General features: G+C 39.6%; 2 protein-coding genes across 4 annotated transcripts; one reads left to right on the forward strand and one right to left on the reverse strand.

Annotated features, from left to right (window-relative positions):
• Positions 1 to 133: 133 nt before the first annotated feature.
• Positions 134 to 18,449, forward strand: bltp3a (bridge-like lipid transfer protein family member 3A). Its single transcript, XM_014981687.2, has 21 exons — positions 134 to 490; positions 3,016 to 3,178; positions 4,366 to 4,404; positions 4,607 to 4,698; positions 4,773 to 4,962; positions 5,888 to 6,028; positions 6,139 to 6,309; positions 6,800 to 6,980; positions 7,134 to 7,220; positions 8,198 to 8,362; positions 8,631 to 8,776; positions 9,665 to 9,806; positions 10,678 to 10,871; positions 11,425 to 12,620; positions 13,460 to 13,632; positions 13,716 to 13,855; positions 14,039 to 14,189; positions 14,713 to 14,978; positions 15,071 to 15,179; positions 15,299 to 15,390; positions 15,632 to 18,449. Exons 1-21 carry the CDS (start codon positions 447 to 449, stop codon positions 15,746 to 15,748), a joined length of 3,999 nt encoding a protein of 1,332 aa, XP_014837173.2. The 5' UTR covers positions 134 to 446; the 3' UTR covers positions 15,749 to 18,449.
• Positions 18,448 to 22,107, reverse strand: taf11 (TAF11 RNA polymerase II, TATA box binding protein (TBP)-associated factor). 3 transcript variants are annotated; one of them, XM_014981691.2, is made up of 6 exons: positions 21,898 to 22,107; positions 21,552 to 21,761; positions 19,755 to 19,894; positions 19,570 to 19,657; positions 19,389 to 19,485; positions 18,448 to 19,290 (listed from the first exon to the last, which is right to left on the reverse strand). In XM_014981691.2, the coding sequence occupies exons 2-6, from the start codon at positions 21,720 to 21,722 to the stop codon at positions 19,160 to 19,162; spliced, it is 627 nt and encodes a 208-aa protein (XP_014837177.1). In that variant the 5' UTR covers positions 21,723 to 21,761; positions 21,898 to 22,107; the 3' UTR covers positions 18,448 to 19,159. The 3 variants fall into 3 exon arrangements, with proteins under 3 accessions (XP_014837177.1, XP_014837175.1, XP_014837174.1); XM_014981689.2 differs by having other exon boundaries at positions 21,552 to 21,766; XM_014981688.2 differs by having other exon boundaries at positions 21,552 to 22,107.
• Between the last annotated feature and the right edge of the window lie 638 nt (positions 22,108 to 22,745).

The following is a 22,745-nucleotide window of genomic DNA, read 5'->3' on the forward strand; positions in this document are numbered from 1 at the left end:
CAATATATGAAAATGAGACTGACAATAGGTAATATGTACATGTTAGAACAGGAACAATGGTGTTCACTGCGTATTCATCAAAATGACACAACAGACTCAGCAGACAGAAAATAATATTTAAACAACAAAACTTGTGTACAAGCAAGAAGTTTAATTTTATGAATGGTAAATGCATCTACAATGAGCAACCGGCAGGTGGCAGCATTGTGTCGTAACTGTTGAGATGTTTTGTTTTTTTTTCTCATCACTTGAGCTCCGTGTACGTGGACTCGCGTGCGCGTGAGACTGGGGTTTAGCTACCGTCCAGTGTTTAGCGAAGAGGTAACAGCCGCTAACAAGATGCACAGTTATCGCTATGTACATTATGGAAGTAACTGACAGCTAGTGTATGCCTGTGCAGTTAGAAAAGCCACAGACATTGTTCGCCATAGACACTAGCAGCAGAAATGGCGGGGATTATTAAAAAGCAGATTCTGAAACATTTGTCAAGGTAAGTGTTTGGTTTTCTGTTAGCCAGTTAGCCCATCTGGGTGATGGATGGTTGAATCGTCACTGTGGTTGTGCTTATAACACACCGAACGTAACCAGCCAGGCTGGTTACTTTTTAGCTCACAACACCCATTTAATAAACAGCAGCATTAAAAATAACAGTGGGACGACTTAACGGGGTCACGCAGCAGACGCCTCAACCTGCAGGAGAGCAGCACTTTCCCCACACATATCCATTTATTCTCGTCAGCTTTATATTGCCATGTTTTATGTGTCGACCTTTAATTTCTTAACCTAAAAATGTCTAAAATAATTCATTTTATCATCTCAGCTGTTTATGGTAAATCGACCTATATGCATTACATGTCAGTTACACTGGGGAGTAATTTCCTAGGAATAATCTGCTTTAGAAAATGATTCATGCAACTCTAAAGACAGTTTCTAGGTAGGTGCTCTGCTAAAATTATTTCAAATTTGTGCCATAGAAACATTTGTCAGAGCATTGACTTACATCAGCTTTTATTTTGTGATTCCTGGTATACAGGCACAACCCGTTTCAGAGTTGGTATGGCTCTTCATCCAGGGTGTTTTTGTATTGGGAGCAGCACCAGTGCTCAGGACAACAAAGATATCAGTTGCACCCCATATTAGTTATCTGTTGTGTAGTGGTATGAGTATTTAATAGAATACTCATACCTACTCATAATACTAGGATAGAATCTAGGGGTTTAATTTTTACATCATGTTTTTTGTGGCATTTTTTATGCCTGATTATTGTAAAAAATATTTGCCATAAATACACAGTTTATTTCTAAAAAGAATGATAACTCTCAAGATTAACTGAAAAATGGCATTTTGAAATATAAAAGATGTGTCAGACCCAAACATACCAGGTTCATAAGAATGAGAAGCCCAACAGCTTGTCTTTAAACCCTGCTGAAGCATGCTAATCACCTGCCAATTAAAATCAGTAAAGAAGGGAACAACCAAATCATGCAGGATAGTTTAGCTCATGAACAAGGGTTTTAAAATTAATCTCTTCTGAGTTTTTGTGTTCAGGAGCAGATTTTTTTTCTCCACCTGACTTTCAGGAGAAAGAAAAGTGTTACTGTGGTGTGGCAGTGTTCCCCTTTTAGCTCTAGTTTTTGCATATTTTACCAGCTGGCGGTAATTAATCAATTTGTGGTGGTTCTTTCACAGGTAAGAGGCCACAGTAGAGGGAGGACAGAGACTCCAGGTTTTTGTTTCAGTAAATAAGCAGGTTATTCTGTGAAAGATAAAGAACATGTATAGCAGAAGGAAGAAAAACAAATATATTTATAATGTCAAACAAAGTTAGACTTTTTTGTTTGTTTTTCATATTTACCTAGTTCTGTTTTTTTTTTCTTTACTTTTTTATGAGCTGTATTGTTCTTAGTTTAATTCAACCGTTGCTCTTTTTTGGCCAAGTATATACAAAGACTCCTTTCTCCCTTTTGACTTCCTGAACGTTTCCAGCCATTAATCCTTCGTAATCTCGTCTAGCAGACGGCATTACTTAGTCAATAAATAATAGCTTCTTTGTGATCTTTGACCTAATTTGAGTTAAAAAAAAAAAAAAAGCTTACTACCAAACTGCTAAGCCAAGTGCTTACGATGTAAAAAAAAAAAAACCTACACTGTTATGTCAGTTCATGTCATCATTTAAGGCTTGTGAAAAATCAACATCCTTTGGAATGTTTCATGCAAACTAAACAGAGTTTGTATGCAATTAATAATAGCTGGTTTTTTACTGCTCCACACAAAAGGACAATTTAAGCAATATAAAACGTTCTTGCATTGAAATCTGTACCAAGAGTTATGCTTCAGACAACAGACAAGAAAAATGCCAAAACAGGAGTCTTGCCATTTAAATATTCCGAATTTAAAGTTGAAATCACAGCTTTCCTGTATTTCCTGTCTGTTTTGTTTATTTTTTGAATTTCACAGATATTCGAGATAGCTTTGTTTAGTCATGTATTTTAGAATGCCGTTTGTGTTTCACCCTAAAACTTAAATGTATCGTCCTTGGTTTTTTCGTGACTGGCCGGTTGTGTCCAAAGTCAGTCAGTCCTCAAACGCAGGTAATCTGCATGTTTTAGGAATGTCCCTTGTTTGACAAATTGCTAACTTTTTGAGGAGGTATTTCAGCTATTTGAATCAGCAGTGTTTGACCATGTACACATATAAAAACTGAGAACTGGAGTTGGAGACCCCTGTGATGGACTAACACAAAATACAAAAGTAAAATCTGAAAAGTGTTTTGTGGAGACGTATTCTTCCCCACTAAGTCGGCGTTTACCACAAACCACGTTTTGCTGCAATAAGACCTGCAAGTCCTCGGCGTATGTCTATCAGCTTTGCAAACACAGTGACTGAAATGTTTGCTGACTTTTCTGATTTTGCATCTGATAAGGAATTTTTACATTGTTCTCTTGCTGAATAGTTTGGCAACATCCTTCCTATATAGGCCAAAATGTTGTCTTACATGGTTTTGTTTCCACCAAGGTTCACCAAGAACCTGTCCCCGGACAAGATCAACCTGAGCACACTGAAGGGGGAGGGGCACTTGTCCAACCTGGAGCTGGATGAAGAGGTTCTTCAGAACATGCTGGACCTGCCGACCTGGCTGGCCGTCACACGGGTCTACTGCAATAAGGCCGCCATTAGGGTACATCCTTACTGATTCATCCAGCCTGGTTGTGAAGCTTGTCTAACATGGTGGTCAGATTCCTTTAAAAAAAAAAGCAAAAACAACTCTTCACTAATAATGCAGATCCTTTTTTTTTTTTTTTTTTGCCTCTGTGCACTTGATGAAATGAATAGTGGCAGATTCATAAAGATAAGAAGTACTAGCGGCTCTGCTTTGAATGTCCTGGCCCCTGAGATTTGGACTGGTTGCTGATAATGGACAGGCCAGTTGTGATGCAGAGGCACACTTAAGGCTAGAGGCTACTGTGATTCTGAGTTATAGTGGCTGGTGTTCGCATAGCTGACAGGCCGACTGCTTTATGTTTCAAGAACCATTTCAGTGTTGGATTAGCTCTGTAGAGTTTTGTTTTACTTTACCCTTTTAGTTTAAGAGTTGTTTATTGATGCCAGATTTACTTACTGTATTTAAAAAGCAAAACTTTGAAATAGACTGTTGCAGTTTTGGTTATTATTTTCTCTGTTGCTGACATTATGCTTTAGAATGTAGCACCTTAGCTTTGGAGTGCTCTTACAAGATAAATGTGTTTCTTAGTGTTATTTAAAATAATTTTAATTATCTGGTTGTGGGGAAATTATTATTGTTAAAGCTTGGAATCTATGATAAACCCTTTTCAAGATACAAAATTGCATTTTTTGTGGGTTCTACTTAGAGATTCACTTTTATGAGACTTTTATTACGTCTGTTGATTTGTAATGCATGTTCTGCAGGTTTCTTGATAATTTTTATAGTTTCAAATACAAAAGAAATAAAAGAAAAATTACATTTCACCTTCTATGCATTACCGTAAAAGTTTATAGCCTTCATTGGATTTGGGCTAAACTCAAAACAAAGTGAGTTTATGCTGTTTGTTGGGTTTATAGACAGAAATGGTAATAAAACAGTTTTAAAAAAATCATTTTTTCTATATAGGACCTATTGATAATCCGTCTGAACCAATCAAAGTAAAGTTTCTGTCATTCACCTAGTGGTCCAACATACTAAGTGTAGTACTAGTTACTCAGATCAGAGCAGGATAAAAGAGTAAAAATGTTTTACGCTTCAGATTTTCTGTGGTAAATTTGGACTGTTCTGTACCTCTCCGCTCACTAAGCCTTTGTGTCCAGTTGTGCACATCACTGTGTGACGTCTTCCTATTGTCTTTTCAGATACAATGGACAAAGTTGAAAACAAGTCCCATCTGCCTGGTAAGGATGACGATGAAATCCTTATTTGGAGTGAAGCTGCCTTTTTTTCTGTCTTACATTAAAATATAACTGAACTCTGTCATGACTGTAGCATTTGTTTCTGCACTTTACTGCTCCAAATTTCAATATCGAGACATCATTAAAAATGTTAGATTACTTCTGGACTAGCCCAAATTGTGTGCTGTCTCAATGTTTTGTGTAGTTCTTGGACAAAGTTGAGGTCGAGATGAGGACATGTGAGGAGCCCCGTCCACCTAATGGCCCCTCTCCTATTGCCATAACAGCAGGACAGAGGTAAGCCGTCTAACATCCTGAGCTGAAGTGTCTCAAATCGAGAACTATTTTACCTGTCGCGTATGTATTTTCAGCGAGTACGGCTTTGCGGAGAAAGTGGTGGAGGGCATGTCTGTCCGGATCAACTCCATTACCATCAAGGTTCAGGCTCGTGCCTTCCACGCCTCCTTTGAGCTGTGGCAGCTGCAGGGCAACAGCCTCAACCCCAAGTGGCAGCGCAGTGACCTTCGCTACACCCGCGTCACTGACCCCAAGAGAGGAGAGGTAGATTGCTATGCGGCAGGCCTGCCTCTTTCTGCTCTCTACGCTGACGGCCATACCACAGCCAACTGAATTTCTGTCACTGAAGCCACATGTTCTTATTAAATCTGCAGTAAATCATTTAACCAGGTCAACATGATGTTGTTAGCTGCCGGGCTGAAAAAAGCCAGGATGAACAGTGAACCCTTGTAAACCACTGTATGTGTCCCTTCTTTGCTACTGTGGGGTTCTTACAGGCCCATTTTGATAAACAAAAAAACGGTGATGTTTGAATACCTAAATATATATTAATCTGATATTTTTGTTTTTGTTATTAGATTGGTGAAGAGTTTAGCAATAGCTGAGAAAACTAAGAATCCTTTTTCATTGTTTGCATGTTTTCAGAAAATTACAAACTGTGTTTTAAAAAAAATCTGAAATTCTTTACTCTTTTATCATTGTCTCAATTTAAGGTGGTCCTACTGCTAAAAGTAGCTCTGCTTATCGTATTTGTTGCCACAAATGCAATAAAGATTTCCAGAGTCTGAAACGATGTTTTAAAGAATCCCTGTTTGATAGAGCAACCTGTTGACTAGTTCACATATTTCAGACTTCGAATTAGACATGATCGACTGCAACAAAGTAAGAAAATTTACTTTAGCACCAAACTGAAGGCTAATGAAGGCAGGTTAATTATGCCAGTTTTAGCATAATTAACCTGCTGCTGTGGACAGCAATAAGGATTGCTGACAGTGTTTATATTGTGTACAATGCAGCTGCAAACAAGGCAATAGAAAACTTGTTCGGCAAGTGACAGATGTGTTTATAACATCCTGTAGGCTGTACCAGTCTGGGCAGTGAGTCATTTATTGCCCATTTTGTGATCTTTTGCTGTCCTGTTCATAATGGGAAATTTGATTGAATTGTTTTTGTTTTTGTTTTTTTTCAGGTGTTGACATTTAAAGAAATTAACTGGCAAACGCTGCGAATCGAGGCAGACGCCATTGAGAGTGACGACCAGGACCTCGGCAGCACTCCATTACGTCTCATCACCAACCAGGGGCGCATTCGCATCGCTCTAAAACGCAGAGTAAGGCTGGATTTTTAATGCACATGCACCTTGCTTGTCACATGTGGAGTGATTTGAGATAAACACCCGTTGCTTTGCCAATAAGACTTTGACTTGATATTTATTTTCAGATAAAGGACTGTAACGTGCTGGCGTCCAAGCTGCTTTTCATTCTGGACGACCTGTTGTGGGTACTGACAGACTCTCAGCTCAAAGCCATCATTCATTACGCCAAATCTCTGAGCGAGGCCATGGAGAAGTCAGCCCAGCAGAGGAAGAGCATGACTGCTGAATCCTTACAGGTTCACTTCTTTTTCTTTTTTTTTCTTTTATTTATTTATTTTTTTGTGGTTGTACAATTTGGTCAGTATGACAGAAAATACCTACTGTAAGAAACCTATCAGACTCCAGACAAATATTTTTTGAGTCATTTAAATGTAGGCATTCCCCAATTCTGACTCCTTATTCAAAGCCTCCAAATCTGGTGATATATTATTAACAGAATATGTCATGGTAGACCAAAACGAGATCAAGAATTATTAAAGATGCATGTTCTCCAGAAATGATGTATAAAAGGTAAATCACTAATAAAAAAGACCAATTCTGAGACATTTTAACAAACTTTTTTTTTTTTTGGCTAATTACTGGAAGCGATACTGTTGATTAAAACGTCATCTTCAGTACATTTCAGTTTTAATTTCCTTTTATTTGTTGTTGTTTTTTTTGTTTTGTTTTTTTTGCACGATTTGATTTGTTCTGACAAATCCTGACTTCTTTTTGTGTTGTTTTTAGACCGCCCCCCCCTCGCCTGTGATCCACAGCCTCTGGACTGAGCCCCCGCCTTCCTCCACCAGCACCCCCAACACCATCAGTCAGTACTTTGATCTTTACGATGTCAAGGAGTCGTCCTACCACACCTTCATATCACGCTTGGACTTACACATATGCAATGACAGTTCTTCAGTGGATGAAGGTTAGAGGGCAGTGAATTCGCATATGCTATTCACGTCGCTTTGTTTCTCTGGAAAATGCAGCTTGTGTTTAATGTCGTTACTAAAGATATTACACTTCGCTCATTATTTGGTGGGTAATTTGTTTTAAACAACTCTCATGTGATGCCACACAGATGAGCCTCCCCCGCCGGGCCTGCAGGGTGCAATGCAGCTAACCTTTAGGAAGCTGGGCTTTGACTACTATCCCATTCACAGACCTGGTGAGAGGAATGACTGATTCTTTTTCTGACTGTGTTGTAACTGCTCCTTCCCCCCTGAGGCTGTGTGATGGCCTCTGTGTAACCACAAGACTGGTTGCACAAGACTGGCTGCTGGGAGCTTCGCTGTTCAGGCAGACTAATGGCGTCGGAACGTGTGCCCAGTGTTATAATCCTCAGTGGAATATTTGATGTAATAAACAGTAGAGCTGCCCTCCAATCTTATTAGGTTGAGTTAAACAAAGTTCTGATTGCTACGGTCAAAGCAGAAAGCATTTGCTCTTTCATCTTTGAGTGTTTTAGATGGACAAAAAAATCCACATTGTGGCCATTGTACATTCCCAAAAGTAACAAAGAGATATATGCATTACATTTTCTAGGACTCACAAAATTACAAACTAACCATTTCCAGTCTAAAACCTATTCCATAATGTTTGATCAGAGGAAAGTTTCAAGACCATTTGAAGCCTACCATTCTACAAAAAGAAAGTTTATTCACCCCATGAAAACATGTAAAACAACTTAGACTCTGATCTCCTCAGTCATATGGATAAATGTTTATATTTAAGACTATAAGTAATAAAAGAATGATCATGCTTGACTTGTCTGTACAAATTAAAAAAAACATCTTGAACACCTTGCACTAACTGACTTCAAGATAAGTCTTTCTACAAATACGATTAAGTCAAATCAGAGGCCCTCTCTGACTGCTGGAAGGCGGTGTGAACTGGAAACATTAACGCTAAAGCTTAGGGAGGCCTGGCGACCTGTTTAGGGTGTAGCGCTCCTCCATCGAGTGACTGCTGGAGATGGGCAGCAGTCATCCCCCAAATCCGTCCATCCTTTACCCCCCCGTAACCCTTGGTATTTATCTAAGCTCCGTAGGATATTTGTGTCCAAGCAGGCACAACTGTCTGTTTGAGTTTCGAATGATGGGTGAATCACATCTGCTCCTGGCTGTTGATTGTTTTTTTGCTCAGCTGACGGGTGCCGACACTGGGAACGCTACAGCGGAGCCATGGAGGCGCAGGCTCAGTGGGCGGGAAAACTGCTGCAGGAATACCAGAGAAGGGCCGAGGCCTGCGGTTTTCCAGGGCCGAACTCTGAGGGGCCGGCCAAAGATTCTCCTGCAAAGACTGCCAAGGGTAAAACTTCAAAATGATTCCAAATATATTTTCTTTTTATATGTAATAAATGCAAAAATAAAAATTTGAGGAATGGTACAAGTGCCAAAAGTTTTTTCAGGAAATGTGTCTTTCAGGACATATTTTTGGTAGGTTTTGACTATTTTACATCAATTCATCAAATAATCATAATCATTTCAACTAAAGTTGGTATTACAACAGCTTTTAAGCTCACTTCAACTCATCCAGATCCCCAAATGCGTCTCTCCTTCTCATCTGCAAACTTTAGATGGACAGACTAGCCCCAAAACGAACCCGTCTGACAAAGAGCAGGCGGCCAGCAGGACCTCAATAACCGCTTCTTTAAATTCAATCCTGAAGAGGCTGCGATCTAGCTGCGTGGTGATCAGGATGGATGATGTGGACATTCACCAGGCAAGTTTTTATCTCAAACAGACTCCATGCGCATTGCATGCAGGCGTTTAATGGAGTCAGAAACCTCTGTAAGATGGAGTAAAACAGTTGGACACACATTGATGTTCATACCGGCTTCATAAAATGACTGAATCAACGCAAGAGTAATATTTGTGCTTAAACATTTTTTTTTTCTCTTCAAATGACTGAGATGAGTTAAAAAGTTGCTTTTTTTTCAGGGGAAGAAAGTTGTACTAGCCGTTGCCTTTCCTGTCTCTTTCCTACCAGCGGTGTGTTCATCACTTGCAGAATTTAAGCTTTGCTCAATCAGCAGCTTCCAAGGCTTTTAGCTGACAGTGTGCACACAGAGAGCAAAGCTCCCCTTAGAGCAGCATCACACTGTCTTACCGGTGAACTTTGCAATTCAATGGAAAATCAGCGAAAACACTCAGGGGAGCTTAAAGGACGGCATGGCAGTTGTTTTCATTTCCTTTATTATTGACTGCATCACTAGAAAGTGACTCTGAAAAATACCCTCTTTTGGTTGCCGTGGCACCTGTAACTTGACGAAACCCCTGACGACCACGATAAATGACGCAGTCTGCCCGCTTCTGCATTTTCAGCCGTGGCTCCATCATAAATGAGAATGTCAAAGGTAATTTTGGTTGCAGGAAAGTTTTGGTTCCCCTTCTGATAAAAGCAAGAGATACCTAGGGGGAGGGGGGAAAGTCTGAACGCCCGGTTCCCACCTCTTTTTTTAGTTTCTAAAAGGAACTCTTAGATCTTCACTCTGTTTTCTGCTTGTATTCACTATTTGAATGATTTCTCATTTCTGCTTTCTGATCTATGAGCAAATAAATCCCAGTTTAAACGATATGTCAGTTTACGACTTAATCATCGTTCACTTAGGTGTCTACAAGGGGCCGTCACAACAAGAAGACTCATTCTTTAATATCCTGCAACCGGAAAGCTCTGCGTCTGCCAGACAACGTCCCAGCAGTTCACCTGCAGTTCACAGAGTATTACTTCCCTGACAACTCCAATTTACCAGGTACCTGCATGGCCCCTCTGCACTTTACATTGATATTTTACTGCATTTACTGATTAAAATTAACTGATTTCAGTCAAATTTGCTGAAAAATTATTTGTGCCCTTTTGTTATCTGATTTGCATTTTGATAAACCTTTTGATTTGTAATCTCAATAGTTTTTTTTAATCATCAGGTAAGTTCTGACCCCATCACTATAAGGTTTCTGAAGATCATTAAAAAGCTTAGTCTCACTTTAGGCCTCATTAGACTTCAATACAATTATATTACTATACTCTTAAATTACATATCCTCAAAAACTGATTAAAAGAGAAGATGAAAACTTGTTTTTAAAGTCTGAACCACAAACACTGAAGAAGTTGCAGTTTTTGGCAAGTACAGGTTGTGTCGCACATGTGATAACGATCGGCTGTGATATCTGTAACCACGGATTAAGACGTAAACTTGGGGAATAAAAAAAAAAAAAAAACATCCATTCCTAGTTTTGTTTCAAAACCTCAGGGGAGAATGTGTCCTGGTCTGATGAAACTAAATGAACTTTTTGCCACGATTCCAAAATTTAGCAACTCCATGGTGGTGGTGAAACACGGTGGACAGAGCATCATGATCTGGTTTTGTTTTCGTCTGATGGAACAAGGGTTTTAGTCACCGTGAGCGAAATTGTAGGTTATCGCAGCTATTTTTAAAAAATGTTTTGTTTTTGTCACTACTTATGTTTTTCTTTTAAATTGTATTGAAGGTGGGAAAAGTCTTGGCGGGTTTTATTTTTCCATCATAAAAACCTGTCATTTTAACAGGGATTTGCCAGCCAGTATGTTCTTACTTTGTTGTTTCTTACCAGAATGTTTCCTATTTTTTTTATTTCTCCTCCCAGTCCCCACTTCAAATCTGTATGTCCAGTTGAACAGCCTGCAGCTGTGTGTGGATGCAGCCAGCTTGCTGTGGATCAATCTGTTCTCCAGGGGTCTTCTACAGACCCTGGACCAGGTCAAAGCATTCTACCATTTGCAAGACAGTAAAAAGGCTGAAGAGCACGTAGATATCCGCGTGGACGCAGCTCACCTTAAGGTAGACGCTTAACGTTTTCAGGATTTGTACGGGTGCTTGATATTCAAACGGCGTAGTTTTGTAATAAAGTTCAATCTGACGTTTGATTTGTAAAATGTTATTTACAGTTGAAACCACATATTTAAAAAGACACATGCACTTTTTTTTTCTCACTGTCTGGGAATTAATTAGAATTGCCAAAATTATTTCTATTTCCTAAATGCCAGAAAACTTTGCAGGAACATTTTTCAAAACGTAGATTTCTGTTATATTTCAGTTTATCTTTTCCCTGATGTAGAATGTGGAATTTAGTATAATACTAATAACATAAAAAAAAACAATGTCATAAAATAGTGAATTGAAACTGTCTTCTTAAGGTCATTTGCACTGTTTTTTTCTGTGGCGATGGAAAAGTTTGAAAACTTACCTTAAAAATGCTTGAATTTTACTGTGAAAAAAAGGGAACAATCCCTTCATTTTACTATTTTTTATAGGGTTTTGCTTTCTTTGTCACTCGGCTTGCTTCAATCTGTATAAAAGTTTAAAGCTGTGAATGTTTTTCATCTTTTCATAGCTGATTATACCTCTGGATTCTTCAATCCTGGACCATCCCGAACGCCCACAGTCGCTCTCCGTTATTGTCCCCCAGATGGTTTTCAGCAACACTCGCAACTGCCCTCACGGCTCCTCCGCTGACCTCAGCAGCACATGTGAAAAATTTACCAGCTGCCCTTTCTTCCAGTCGACGCCAACTTGTCCTTACCCCAGAGAACCGAGTGCCTTCCACCCCGTTCCTTCCACTTTCCTTCGGCATGCTCAAGAAACCGAGCCGCAGCCTCTGGACAGGAAGCAGCTGCGATCCCAGGATATCTGGTCTCTCAGTCTGTCCCGCGTTACGCTGGGTTTCGACGGAGCTCGGCGATTCCCTAAAGGCAAAACCCAACCGTTTGTTGAGCCGTTTGCCATGTCGGTGTGGATGTGCCAGCCGTCTGGCTTTAAGAGTGAATCGTGGTCTTCCCCATCTGGTCCTCAGCAGGATGATGCCTCCTTTGCTTCTATCAACTTCCTGGCACACAGCATCACCCCACTAAAGGTGTGGCTCAATCACTACCAGTATGTTGCCCTGCTGAGGATGAAGGATGCCATGGTTCGGCTGGGGGCAGAGTTGAGCCGGGATGTGCAAGGTGACAGACAAACTCCTGGCCGGAAATCCAAACCACCCACGGTTTGTCTTGCTCTTCTGGTGGACGCAGTGGAAGTGGGTCTGCTGTTGCCCCCCGCCACAGCTGCCCCAGAGGAAGAGCTTCCCCAGACTCCAGAAACAGACAGCCCCAGCATGACAGACTCCGACATTTCCCCGACTCATCACCCCGACGACGGCATCCTGGAGGACGGTGGTTTGGAAAACGGCATCTCCTCCGTCAGTGCGGCCGATCAGGAGGACCAAGATGGCGTGGTGGAGCAGGCTTACGAGGCCGTAGAGGAGGAGCAGGAGGATGCGGAGGAGAACGGACTGGCGACGGAGGAGGAGACGCCCGGTCTCTCGCCTCCTCTCTCACCCGGACCCTCCCCAGTGATTTCTCGCGAATCGTCCACCTTCAGCCTGGAGGGGGAGCTGACGAGTGCAATCAGCGTCACCAAGGACGCCACCAAAGACGCCATCAGTGCCTCGCTGGATCTAACCAAAGGGGCTTTCTCCATAACGAAAGACGCCTTCAGCATGCTGAGCCGAGGCTCAGGCATGAGTAAACTGTTCAGTGCTCAGCCCAGGTGAGTCCTGTTGTTTTATTGAAACTCACAGCGTCTTCCACGAGCATTTATATCCCGTGAATATTTCACATGGATAGTCATAACCGCTAACTTTAATGTATTTTATCGGAAATGTTCTTGTAAGAAATTTTGCAGTAAATATGAAGCAAGAAGGATTGTTCAAGGTTTTCAAATAATTTGTTTCACAAATCAAGTTCTCGGACGTATGTTGCACATTTTGTCTTCAGACTTGCCAGCTGCGCGTCTCTAAGGGTTTGTGTTTATCTGCATGTGCAGGGAAATGTTGGCCCATTCCTCTTTTAAAATATCTTAAGCTCAGTCAGATTTGATGGAGAGCTTCTTTGAATCTGCATTTTTGGATTCTCAGTTGGATTTTGGCCTGCAGATTGAGTGGCCTGTACTGATGCATGAATACATTTGATCTGAATTATTCAATTGTAGCTTTAGCTCTGTGTTGTTGTTGCTGACACGATAACAAATTTTTCTGGGTGATAAGTTGTCCCAGTAATTATTGCAATAAACATTAATATTGTTGCTTTGAAAACAATAAGTAAAATACTGGTAATGGCATAATAATGCATGTTCCACGCTCTCAAAGACCAATAAACATTGTAAACAATACTTAACACTGGAAAGGGAACATATTTTAAATAACCAATATAAAACACAACAGACAAAAAAAGTAAATAAAATGGAAATAAAAAAAAAAAACACATCACTGAAAGCACAAATAAAATGGATTGTGATGTCAATGTAAACAAAATTGTTCTTCAAAAGATATTTAGCATTGGAATGGAAATTTCTGATCTAAGTTTAATTTATCATGCGTGTGTTCTCAGGGAACTGAATCCGCGTTCAGAAGAGTCCTCCCCTAATCCGCACCACCAATCCTTGAAGCATTCGCACTCCCAGCAGTCCTTTGACAGTGCCATCTTGGAAGGGAGCCTCCCTGATGAAAACCTGTCTATTGATAGTGATTTCAGTGACAATTTTGTTGTTCTCATGGACTCGGGTATCTAAAGCCGCCAGGTTTCCTGATCATTTTACCCGAGTGATACGCAGGACGTCTGGTTTACGATTGCGTTGTGTTTCCAGAATCCGGTGTGGAGTCTTTGCGGCCGAACAACACACCTGCAGGCAGCCGTGGAAGCCCCGCCCCGGGGACGGAGGGGGGATCGTCAGCTGATCTCAGCAGTTCTCTCTCTCAAAGCACTGATGACGTCTCTCAGGACTTGGTGAGTTACTGTCACCACTTTGAAACATGTTGATTGTTCCAGAAAGAACGCGTGGCTAACATATAACCTTTTGTACAGTGCCTGTGGCATTTTCACAGGCACTGTACTTCAAAATGATGAAAAAGAATAATCAAATATAAATGTTTAAGAGCATAACATGACTTCTAATGAGGTGAATGACAGTCCTCAGTGTTGCTTCTGATCCTGAGTGGGACAGCGTGTACCATGGAGGTACAGGGAGAAGACCAAGTAGTTGCTGTCCAAGCACAGAATTTAACCCCAGTGCAGCTGGGAAACGTCCGACAATCAGACGTCCTGGCTGGTCTCGTACAAGGTAACCTGAATAATGGTGGCTTTCCTCAAAATGATGCCTGAAATGTGTCATTTAAATGTTAAAAAAAGACTTTCTTTTAAGTTGCCTCCTAATACCTTTATGTTTGAACCCGGAAACAAAAACCCTGTGAAAAGATCAACCTTATTCTTTTCTTATGTATTATTATTATTATTATTATTATTATTATTATTATTATTATTACTACTACTATTATTTCTCTGTTTGCTAATATTCTATAAGTAATTTCAATAGTTTGTGAGTCTTCAAAGATTAATTGATATGTATGTCTTAATATCAGGCCACATTTGGATTTAAATTATACTACGAGTGTTAAAGATAACTGATAAGACATTAGGATTTTCTCCTATTTTAGCATTTTTATTCTTGTCAAAAACAAAGTGCATGATCTCATGCAGCGTCATGGTGAAGAGGATGCAGCTAACCTTGAATAAACTAGAATTTTGCTCATGTTTTCCTGTATAAATAGGCTGCAGACAAATTATCCTCATCTTTGTTTGTGCAGCTGCAGGTGAATCGTCTCAGCGGCAGGACAGGCAGGGTTGCAGGAACTCTCCGGCACTCTTGTTGCGGGCGGAAATGGGCCCGTCTGCGGCTCAGCGCTCTGCTCTGGATGAGTCTCTGGGCTTTCTGGATGTGAGACTTCAGGACTGCCAGGCAGAGTTTCTAGCCTCGACCGTAACCAACATCGGCCCTTTCCTTGAAGACGAGTTCAGTGTAGATGGTCAGCCAGTAAGATTACACTTGTCCAACGTCACTGTAATATTGAAGGTAAGTCGATGATCTTGATCTACAAATTTTTATTCCTCAAAAGAAACATCACAATTTTTTGTGTCCAGCGATTTAAGATATGTTTTCTTTAGGACGATGGTCCCAAAATCTACCCCACCGCTCCCCAACCTGTCCCTGCCAAATTCATAATAGATCAGCTGCTGCTCCAGCGAAGCGACGATGGAATTATGAGAATCAAAGGTGAAGAAAACAGCAGAGGTTTAGTAAATAATGAATCTAAAAAGCGCAGACAACACAATCTGCAGTCACACCTTCACAGAAAGATGAACAGAAAACTCATTATCTCTTTCTAATTTCAGCTGAGGGTGCAAACACTAAACCCTTAGCAGGTGTTCCTGCTGCTGGGTTTGACACTTTTAATGGCGCCGACTCTGTCCAACAGCAAATTAAGGTGAGGAGGAAAAAACTAAAACTTTTAATGGTTTACTAGAGAAAAATTGGGGGGGGGGGGGGAAAGCTCTTACTGATTTCATCTCAATACATTGTTTTTACATTTGAGAAAGTTTGTGTGCTCATGTGGAAGTCATTATTAATAGTTTTATTATCACACCTGTTGCATTTAAATCCACATATTGTGCAGCTTTGTGTCAAAATACCAGCTGTTTTTTAACTAGAATACGTTGCTTTTGCAGAGTCGAACACTGGAGAGCCAACTCTGGGACACTCAGGCTGCCCTCAAACAGGCCCTCACTGAAAGAGAGAGGCTCCTCCTGGAAGTAAGGAAGTACGACCCCACCTTTACGCTCTGATCCTCTGTAGACGCTGACCTCTAACCTCTGGGGCTGCTGCAGAACGGCGACTGGATGTCTCAGACTTGATGCTGAGAATAGAGCAGAGCTCAATTAAATCACCTCTAAAGATAAATCCAGGAAACCGGGGCGGTGGATCCAAACCGTGGCTTCATATCACCTCCATCTGGCTCACAGAGTCCAGGAGGTTATAAACAAAAACCCCCAGAAGCTGTTACTAGAAAACCAGGGCCTGCTGAGTTCATTTTTAGGTACACAATGGTTCTTTTTTTATTTCTGGCAGTTTAGATATTCATTCCTGATACACTTAATAGATTTGCTCTGGTTTTTATCTCAAACAAATCAGGGTGGTGGGAAGTCGTCGTGTGGTTTTAGTGTGAAACAAAGCATGCAACATGATCAAGCTTTGAATTTTTCCACTTGTTATCGTGTGCTATGGAATTGTTGCACAGACACTGCCAGACAGCTGCTAGTCCATCAGTCCCTTCTCTTACACTGCATGCTTAGTTAGCAGTGCTAATTCAATAATAATAAAAAAAAAATGTAGCACATTTTTTTATTGACAGTTTTAGTGCTGGAATTGTGTCGTTAAGTTTTGTTTGGTGTAAAATAGGACAAAAAAAAACATGCTTCATTTTGTTTTGAAGTGTCAATTTAAACAGTTTTGTGAAAGGTGGGTGAAAAAAATGCACTTTATTTCTAAAGCAAGCTTCCACTTCTTTCATGGGAAGTTTAAAGCATGTCAGTTTCCACCTTTTTCTCGGTGTATCACCAGGTGGGAAAGGTACACACTCATATCAAGCTCTCTGTTCTCACAGAGCAGGTTGGATTATTTCCCAGTGTTATTTTATTTTATTTAAAGTATTTCTTTTATACTGTGATGACTAATGTCCTCTGAGGGTGAACATCTACTGAAGACAGCATGCCTTACAGTCTGTCCCTTCCTCACATTTGGAGAAAATTGTTCACAGAGTTTAATCATCTGCTCTGGAGAGGTTTGTGATTGTGTCTCCTTAACATAACTTTGTAGCTTGCCAGGAAACAACTGATGAAACATGTGCTACGTTGGTGGACTTAGATGTATTTGTGTTATTTTACTTGACTATATTTATCTTTCATTTTTTAGTGTTTTTTTTTTTTTATCTCTTATTTCAAAACAATATTTTAATAAGTGGTACTGATGACGCGAAAGATTAAATAACTGGAATAGTCGCTCTTTTGATCTGGATTTGTTGCCAATATTATTTCCTGCAGAAAATCTTGTACAAGAATGAATTTGAAAGTGGATAGATTTAGGAAAAAGAAGCCAACGTTTGCTGTTTTGTTGAATCAGGGATTTTGTTTTAGTAAAAGTCCTATTTTTTTTTTTTTTTTTTTATCTTTTGGCTCTAATTGTAAGGGTACCTGGGAGACCTCTGGTGGCAGAAACGTGTCACTGTAGTTTCCGTTTCAAATATTTTAGCCAAGTTACTGAAAGTTGCATCTCTCAACACAGTAGAATATTATTTAAAACTTTATTTCAGCAATCCACTTTAGAAAGTGAAAAAAACATCTAAAGAGAGATTGGAACAAAATACTCCAAAATGTCATAATAGACAGCTGCTCTGTCTTTGGGTTTGATCAAAAACCCAAAGACAGACTGACAAAATTTAAATTTAAGCAGGTTGGATTCCATATGACATAGAAACAAGTTTTTTCATCTGAAAAAAGAACCTCGGATCAGTCGTACGATATTTCTGCTTCATCAAAATCAACAGAAACATACTCATGATATATCTTTCTCCTGATATATCTATGTGACTTTCAGTTTTTGAACTGAGTTACTGACATAAAGGAACTTTTCAGTGATATTTTAAGATTCAGCAGTACAGCAGACAGATCTGAACAATAGGAAGACACTAGTTTTACATGAAACCCGTCAAAGAAAAGAAATGCTACATGTTTTTCAATGTACATTTTTTGAGATGGCTATGTATCAGAAAGTTGTATTCTACACTCAGCTGCATGCAGACTCCAGAATAATCCTCAATATATTGGTGTACTAAAGCAGATATACTGCCCGTTTACCTCAATACACGTAGTCTTTTTCTATTACCGTTTGCCGTTTTAGTTTCTGCATGGCCTTAATGGACAAAGATGTTCTATGCTGGATGCAACATGTAGCTTTGAAGTTTCCTGTAGTTCCTCTGTGAAACCTTAGTATTAAGTAGCATCTCTGTTTTAATGAAAAACTGGAGCTTTTGAGTCAAATTCCTACTAAAACTGTTTAACACTAGACTTCCTTTGCAGTCCACAATAGGCCAGTGGTTTCCATGACAATGTAACTCACTCACTGTGCCATGCAAAGAGGAGAAGCTGAAAAGTAGAGAGTTACAAGGCGTTTTCTCAACCCGGGATGCATGTGCTGAAGTGATTTTTTTTTTTTTTTTGTGAAGTTTATGCCTTGTTGAATTACTTGCACCGGTGAAGTCAATTCACAGGAACTCACACTCGTTTTGATGTGAATCACTTCAAAAAGAATGCATACGAGTCATTGTGGAAATGTTTTGAAGTGGTGCAGAAAAACTGGACAGTATGGTTTTTGTCGTTTGTGTAAAAGTACAATGGCTCTATGGTACTCATCACTCCATCAATGACTAATGTCAAACTGGTTCTGTGAACCAATGAGAGAATGTTGAGACAAAATAAATTACTAAAAACATTTTTGATGTGAATTTATTGTCTTTTCTCGCAGTACCTGCTGCTCTCACATACAGGCGTGTTTCAATTCAGCTTTATGTTGCAATCAAAATCTAACCATAAGCAAAAACATGGAGGACAATTAAAACTGCACATCATCCTGAAACCCTCACAGTGAAACATGGTGGTGGCAGTATTATGCTATGGGTACACTTGCACCAAGGCCTCATCTAAAAAGGGAAAGACAGGAGGGTTGGAGTCTCCCCATTTAGATCAAAGCATATTCTTTTTAAAGAATGGCCTAGTCAAAGTCCATACTTCAAATGTATGCACACTTCCAACTTAAAAAAAAAATCATTTTATTTTCATTTGACAATTACCTCATATGTGTTAATCTGTCACAAATTAATAAAATTATTAATATAACTCAATTTCAGTTTGTGCTTGTAACATGACGATGCGAAAAAGTTCAAGGGCTGCAAATACATTTGCCGGCGGCTGAACTCACCACCCACATATTAACCAAAGAGTAGTAAAAAGGAAAAGATATAAAACTTATATTTACATGTTTCAACAAGTATTTAACTTAATACATAGAGCCTTCCAGCAATGTACCTTTACAGACACTGGGCTACATCAATAATTGTGAGCAGCCTCTGGATGAATCAGAGGTTTTCCCACATCGGTTTTAAATATCACCAACGTCCTCGTTCATCCCGCGGCTCGAGTGGCTCAGTGAAACAGGATGTGCTTGTATTTGGAGTTGGGAATCTGATCTCGACTCTTCAGCCTCCTAACTGCTTCCCTCAGGTGTTTAGGCTGAAGTGGTGGCGTGTCTCCCCACTTCTCACAAACATCCAGAGCTAGAAAAGAAAAATAACATTGATAACTACATAATAGTCTATTTAAAAAAAAAAAATTATTGTGTGCTTTCGGATTGTTTTGTAAACCATCCACTCACCTTCTTCAACAATCTCCCCGACAAAAACCTTGGCGATACCAGACATGGCAATAACCACATTCTGGGAAATTGATGACCCGGTTATCGACTGGATCAGCTGAAATGTGCAGATCATAAAGCCGCCATAAGAACCTCCGGTTTGCAGTTTTGGAATAAATGTCAGTTTTAATAACCAGCTCACCCTCTTAATGGCAGCCTTAGGGAAAGCGGAACGTCTGTACATCTCATAGCGATTGAGCTGCTCTTCAGAAAACGACGACACCAAAACCCTAAATAATGCAGGAGGGAAAGAGGGCAAAGATGGATCAAAAAGGACACTTTCGGTGAAGTTAGTAAAAAAGAAGTGGTCTTCCGTGACAGCCTTACTGCATCTTTTGTATTTCATCCTCGTCGACCTTGTGGCGCTTCTCTTTTTTCTTTTCTGGCTCCACCTTCAGTCGCTTAGAGGAAGGCTGACCGGAGGTTCCCTCTTCTTCGTCGTCTGCTGCCGCCGCCGCTTCAGTTTCCTTCAGAGTGCAACAAAAAACATGTTGGGTGAAAATACATTGAGAACAATGGTATTAAATAATATTTTCTGTATATTATAATCCAAATTTCTGCACTTTTAAAAACTATTTCCACTGCAACGCAGGCACTTAACTCTTATTTATGGTTAACTCAAAAATATTCAAAACAGAACAAATTTTGTTAGTTTAGTTTTGTATTGTCATGAAGTCAATTTCTCCAAAGTCATCTACGTGAACTTCTATAACCCTTGGGTTTAATCTCCAGTGATATTTGTAACAACTTCCTTTTTTCATAAAGTTAGCTCGGTCAGATCATTTATTTCACCCTCTCCATATAGCCGCTCTGTCGCTCGGCTGTCCTCAACCAGTCTGAGCCTGTCTCATTTAACATGTTTACAGAAGTGAACACATCATATGAAACCCTCAGATTCCCCTCCTGATGAGGAGCCCCGCGTGTCTTTTTAAAGGAGTTTCAGAGCGTCAAGTTTTCATCATCATATACGACAGATGCTTTTACTAAACAAGCAGTAGTGAATCCACTTACAGAAAAAAACAAACAAACATACTGATCCCCCAGTTCCATAGGAACATCAGACCAATATCGAACATGTTGATATCGTGTGGTGAGTCGTTCAATTTTGCACACGTACATCATCATGACACTTTTCTTAATCCCGTCTAAATGTTATGGTTGGTAAATTTCTACCAAATAATTACTGGAGGAGTATTTGTTCATTTTTTGTGTCGTATTTTGTTTCGTGTATCAACCAATCACAGTCAAATTTAGAGTTTGTTGATCTACTTCAAGAAGATTCAAGAAGTCTAAGCTAACAGGCCATATTTTTTTTTTTTAAGTGTCATTTGTATGATATGTGACTTTTTTGACAACATTTGGTTCATAAAAAATGTGAAGAAAATGTGACAAAACATAAACAATGAAGATGTACATTTGAACATGTTAAAGCTGTGTGACTATTAACTTTTGCTTAGTTTCATCACTGACACCTTTCAATCCAATCTAGATTCAAGTATCAGTTAATTTTTACTTAATCGTTTAGTGGGAGCATTCAATCACAGATAGGGTCACATCTAGCAACGGGGTCAAGCACAGCTCCTCACTAACACAGAATTTCTGTCATCTCCTTGCTCCGAGTCGCTTTCAGCAGCTGGCTAAATCACTCTTATGCAAGGATTTCTTAGGAGATTTTAGGATAAGACAGGAGCTTTCTGACAGAACTCTGAGAATCTTTCAGATTACAAGCCCTGCTATTTTGATGCAAGAAATCTCCTTTGTTCATGCCATCCCGGATCTTTTCAAAAATATGTTCCCTGAGGATAAAACTTCAGATTTGTTTTAACCCTTGTGCGTACGAGGACTGAGTCAAGTGATATGGGTGTGGGGTCGGTTGGACCCCATTTGTAAACACAAGGGTTAAAACAATTATTAGCACTAAATGTGGTCGGCGTAAATCTCATATGATTCTGATCATCTGCCTCTTTTATGTGGGATTCGACATAAACCTCTCAATTCATCTCTGCACCTTTTCTGTCAGGGATCTCATTGAAATCACTTTGGTTCATCACTATGTAAAGTATGATTTACTGCTACTTGACTTGTTGACGTTTTAGAAACTTTTTAAAAACTTAAGTAACTTACAGTCTTCAAATCTTTGAGATGATCCTGCGTAGACAGCTCTTTGTTGTCATCTGCAGACATCTCTGCAGAAGTCTCCGGAACGGGCTCATGTTCTGTCTTCGGGCTCTCTTCGTTGATAAAGCCCCCTTTTTCAAGTGAACCTTCTGTTTTTATCCGTGCAGGGTCCGCCATAACTCCTCAGATTCTTCCAACACAGCTGCTGTTTACAGCCTACACTGATACAGAGGAGGCAAAGCACTGATAAAATGAACCTGTAGCTTTTTTTATTATTATTATTTAAGATAAAAACGCTCAAACAGAACTTGGTCTGGGAAACATTTGCTTAAAAGCTAGTCAATGAGCTAACCGTTAGCTGTCGAACAAGGTGTCGTAAGATAGTTGATTCTAACACTTGACTAAAAAAAACGCTGCTTTGATGCAGAAAAACACAATTTGTTAAATCAGGTGTGAAATAACGACCACATTAAAAGTAACAAACTGTAGCAAGATTGTGCAAGTTCTCAGCTACCGCCTGCTAATGCTCTTCCTCTTAGCTTTATTTCAGTGAAATGGTGTTTATTAACTACGGACTGGGTGCATTACCGCCACCACGCGGATTGGAGTGTCACTTTCTTTCTCCGTTAACGAAAGAAATAAAATATAAAACGTATAGAAACACGTTTTATTTTTGGATTTCAAAAACTCCCACCAAAACTTGAAGAAACATCCTGTTCTTCCCCTCTCAGTAGGTATACTTCATACAAAACCAGCATAACATTTTCATGAATCTCTTCATCATGAAAATTACATTTCTCTGTGTTATTAGAATACAATAGAATACAATAGAAATATTATTTATTGTCCCACGGTGGGGAAATTCAGAAGTACCAGGAGCAATTTTCAGGTAAATGGCAGTATGTATTTAAACTGAGATATAAAATGTAAGAAAATAACAAACTGTAAGAGACACATAACAGACTGTACAGTAAGGGCAAACTTACCACAAAAGAAGGAAAAGTGTACCTAGACAGCGCTGGGTAGTATCTAGTTATATTTACTCAGTTACATTAACTTGAGTAACTTTTGAAAAAAAAACAAAAAAAAAACACTTAGGAATAGTTTTACTGCATCTTTTACTTGAGTAATACTTTTATGAAGTACCACTACTCTTACTTGAATAACATTTCTGAATAATCTACATACTTTGATTAGCTT

The sequence above is a fragment of the Poecilia mexicana genome, unplaced genomic scaffold (assembly GCF_051168715.1).
Source record: "Poecilia mexicana isolate PSO_F unplaced genomic scaffold, ASM5116871v1 scaffold_7, whole genome shotgun sequence".
Lineage (NCBI taxonomy): Eukaryota > Metazoa > Chordata > Actinopteri > Cyprinodontiformes > Poeciliidae > Poecilia > Poecilia mexicana.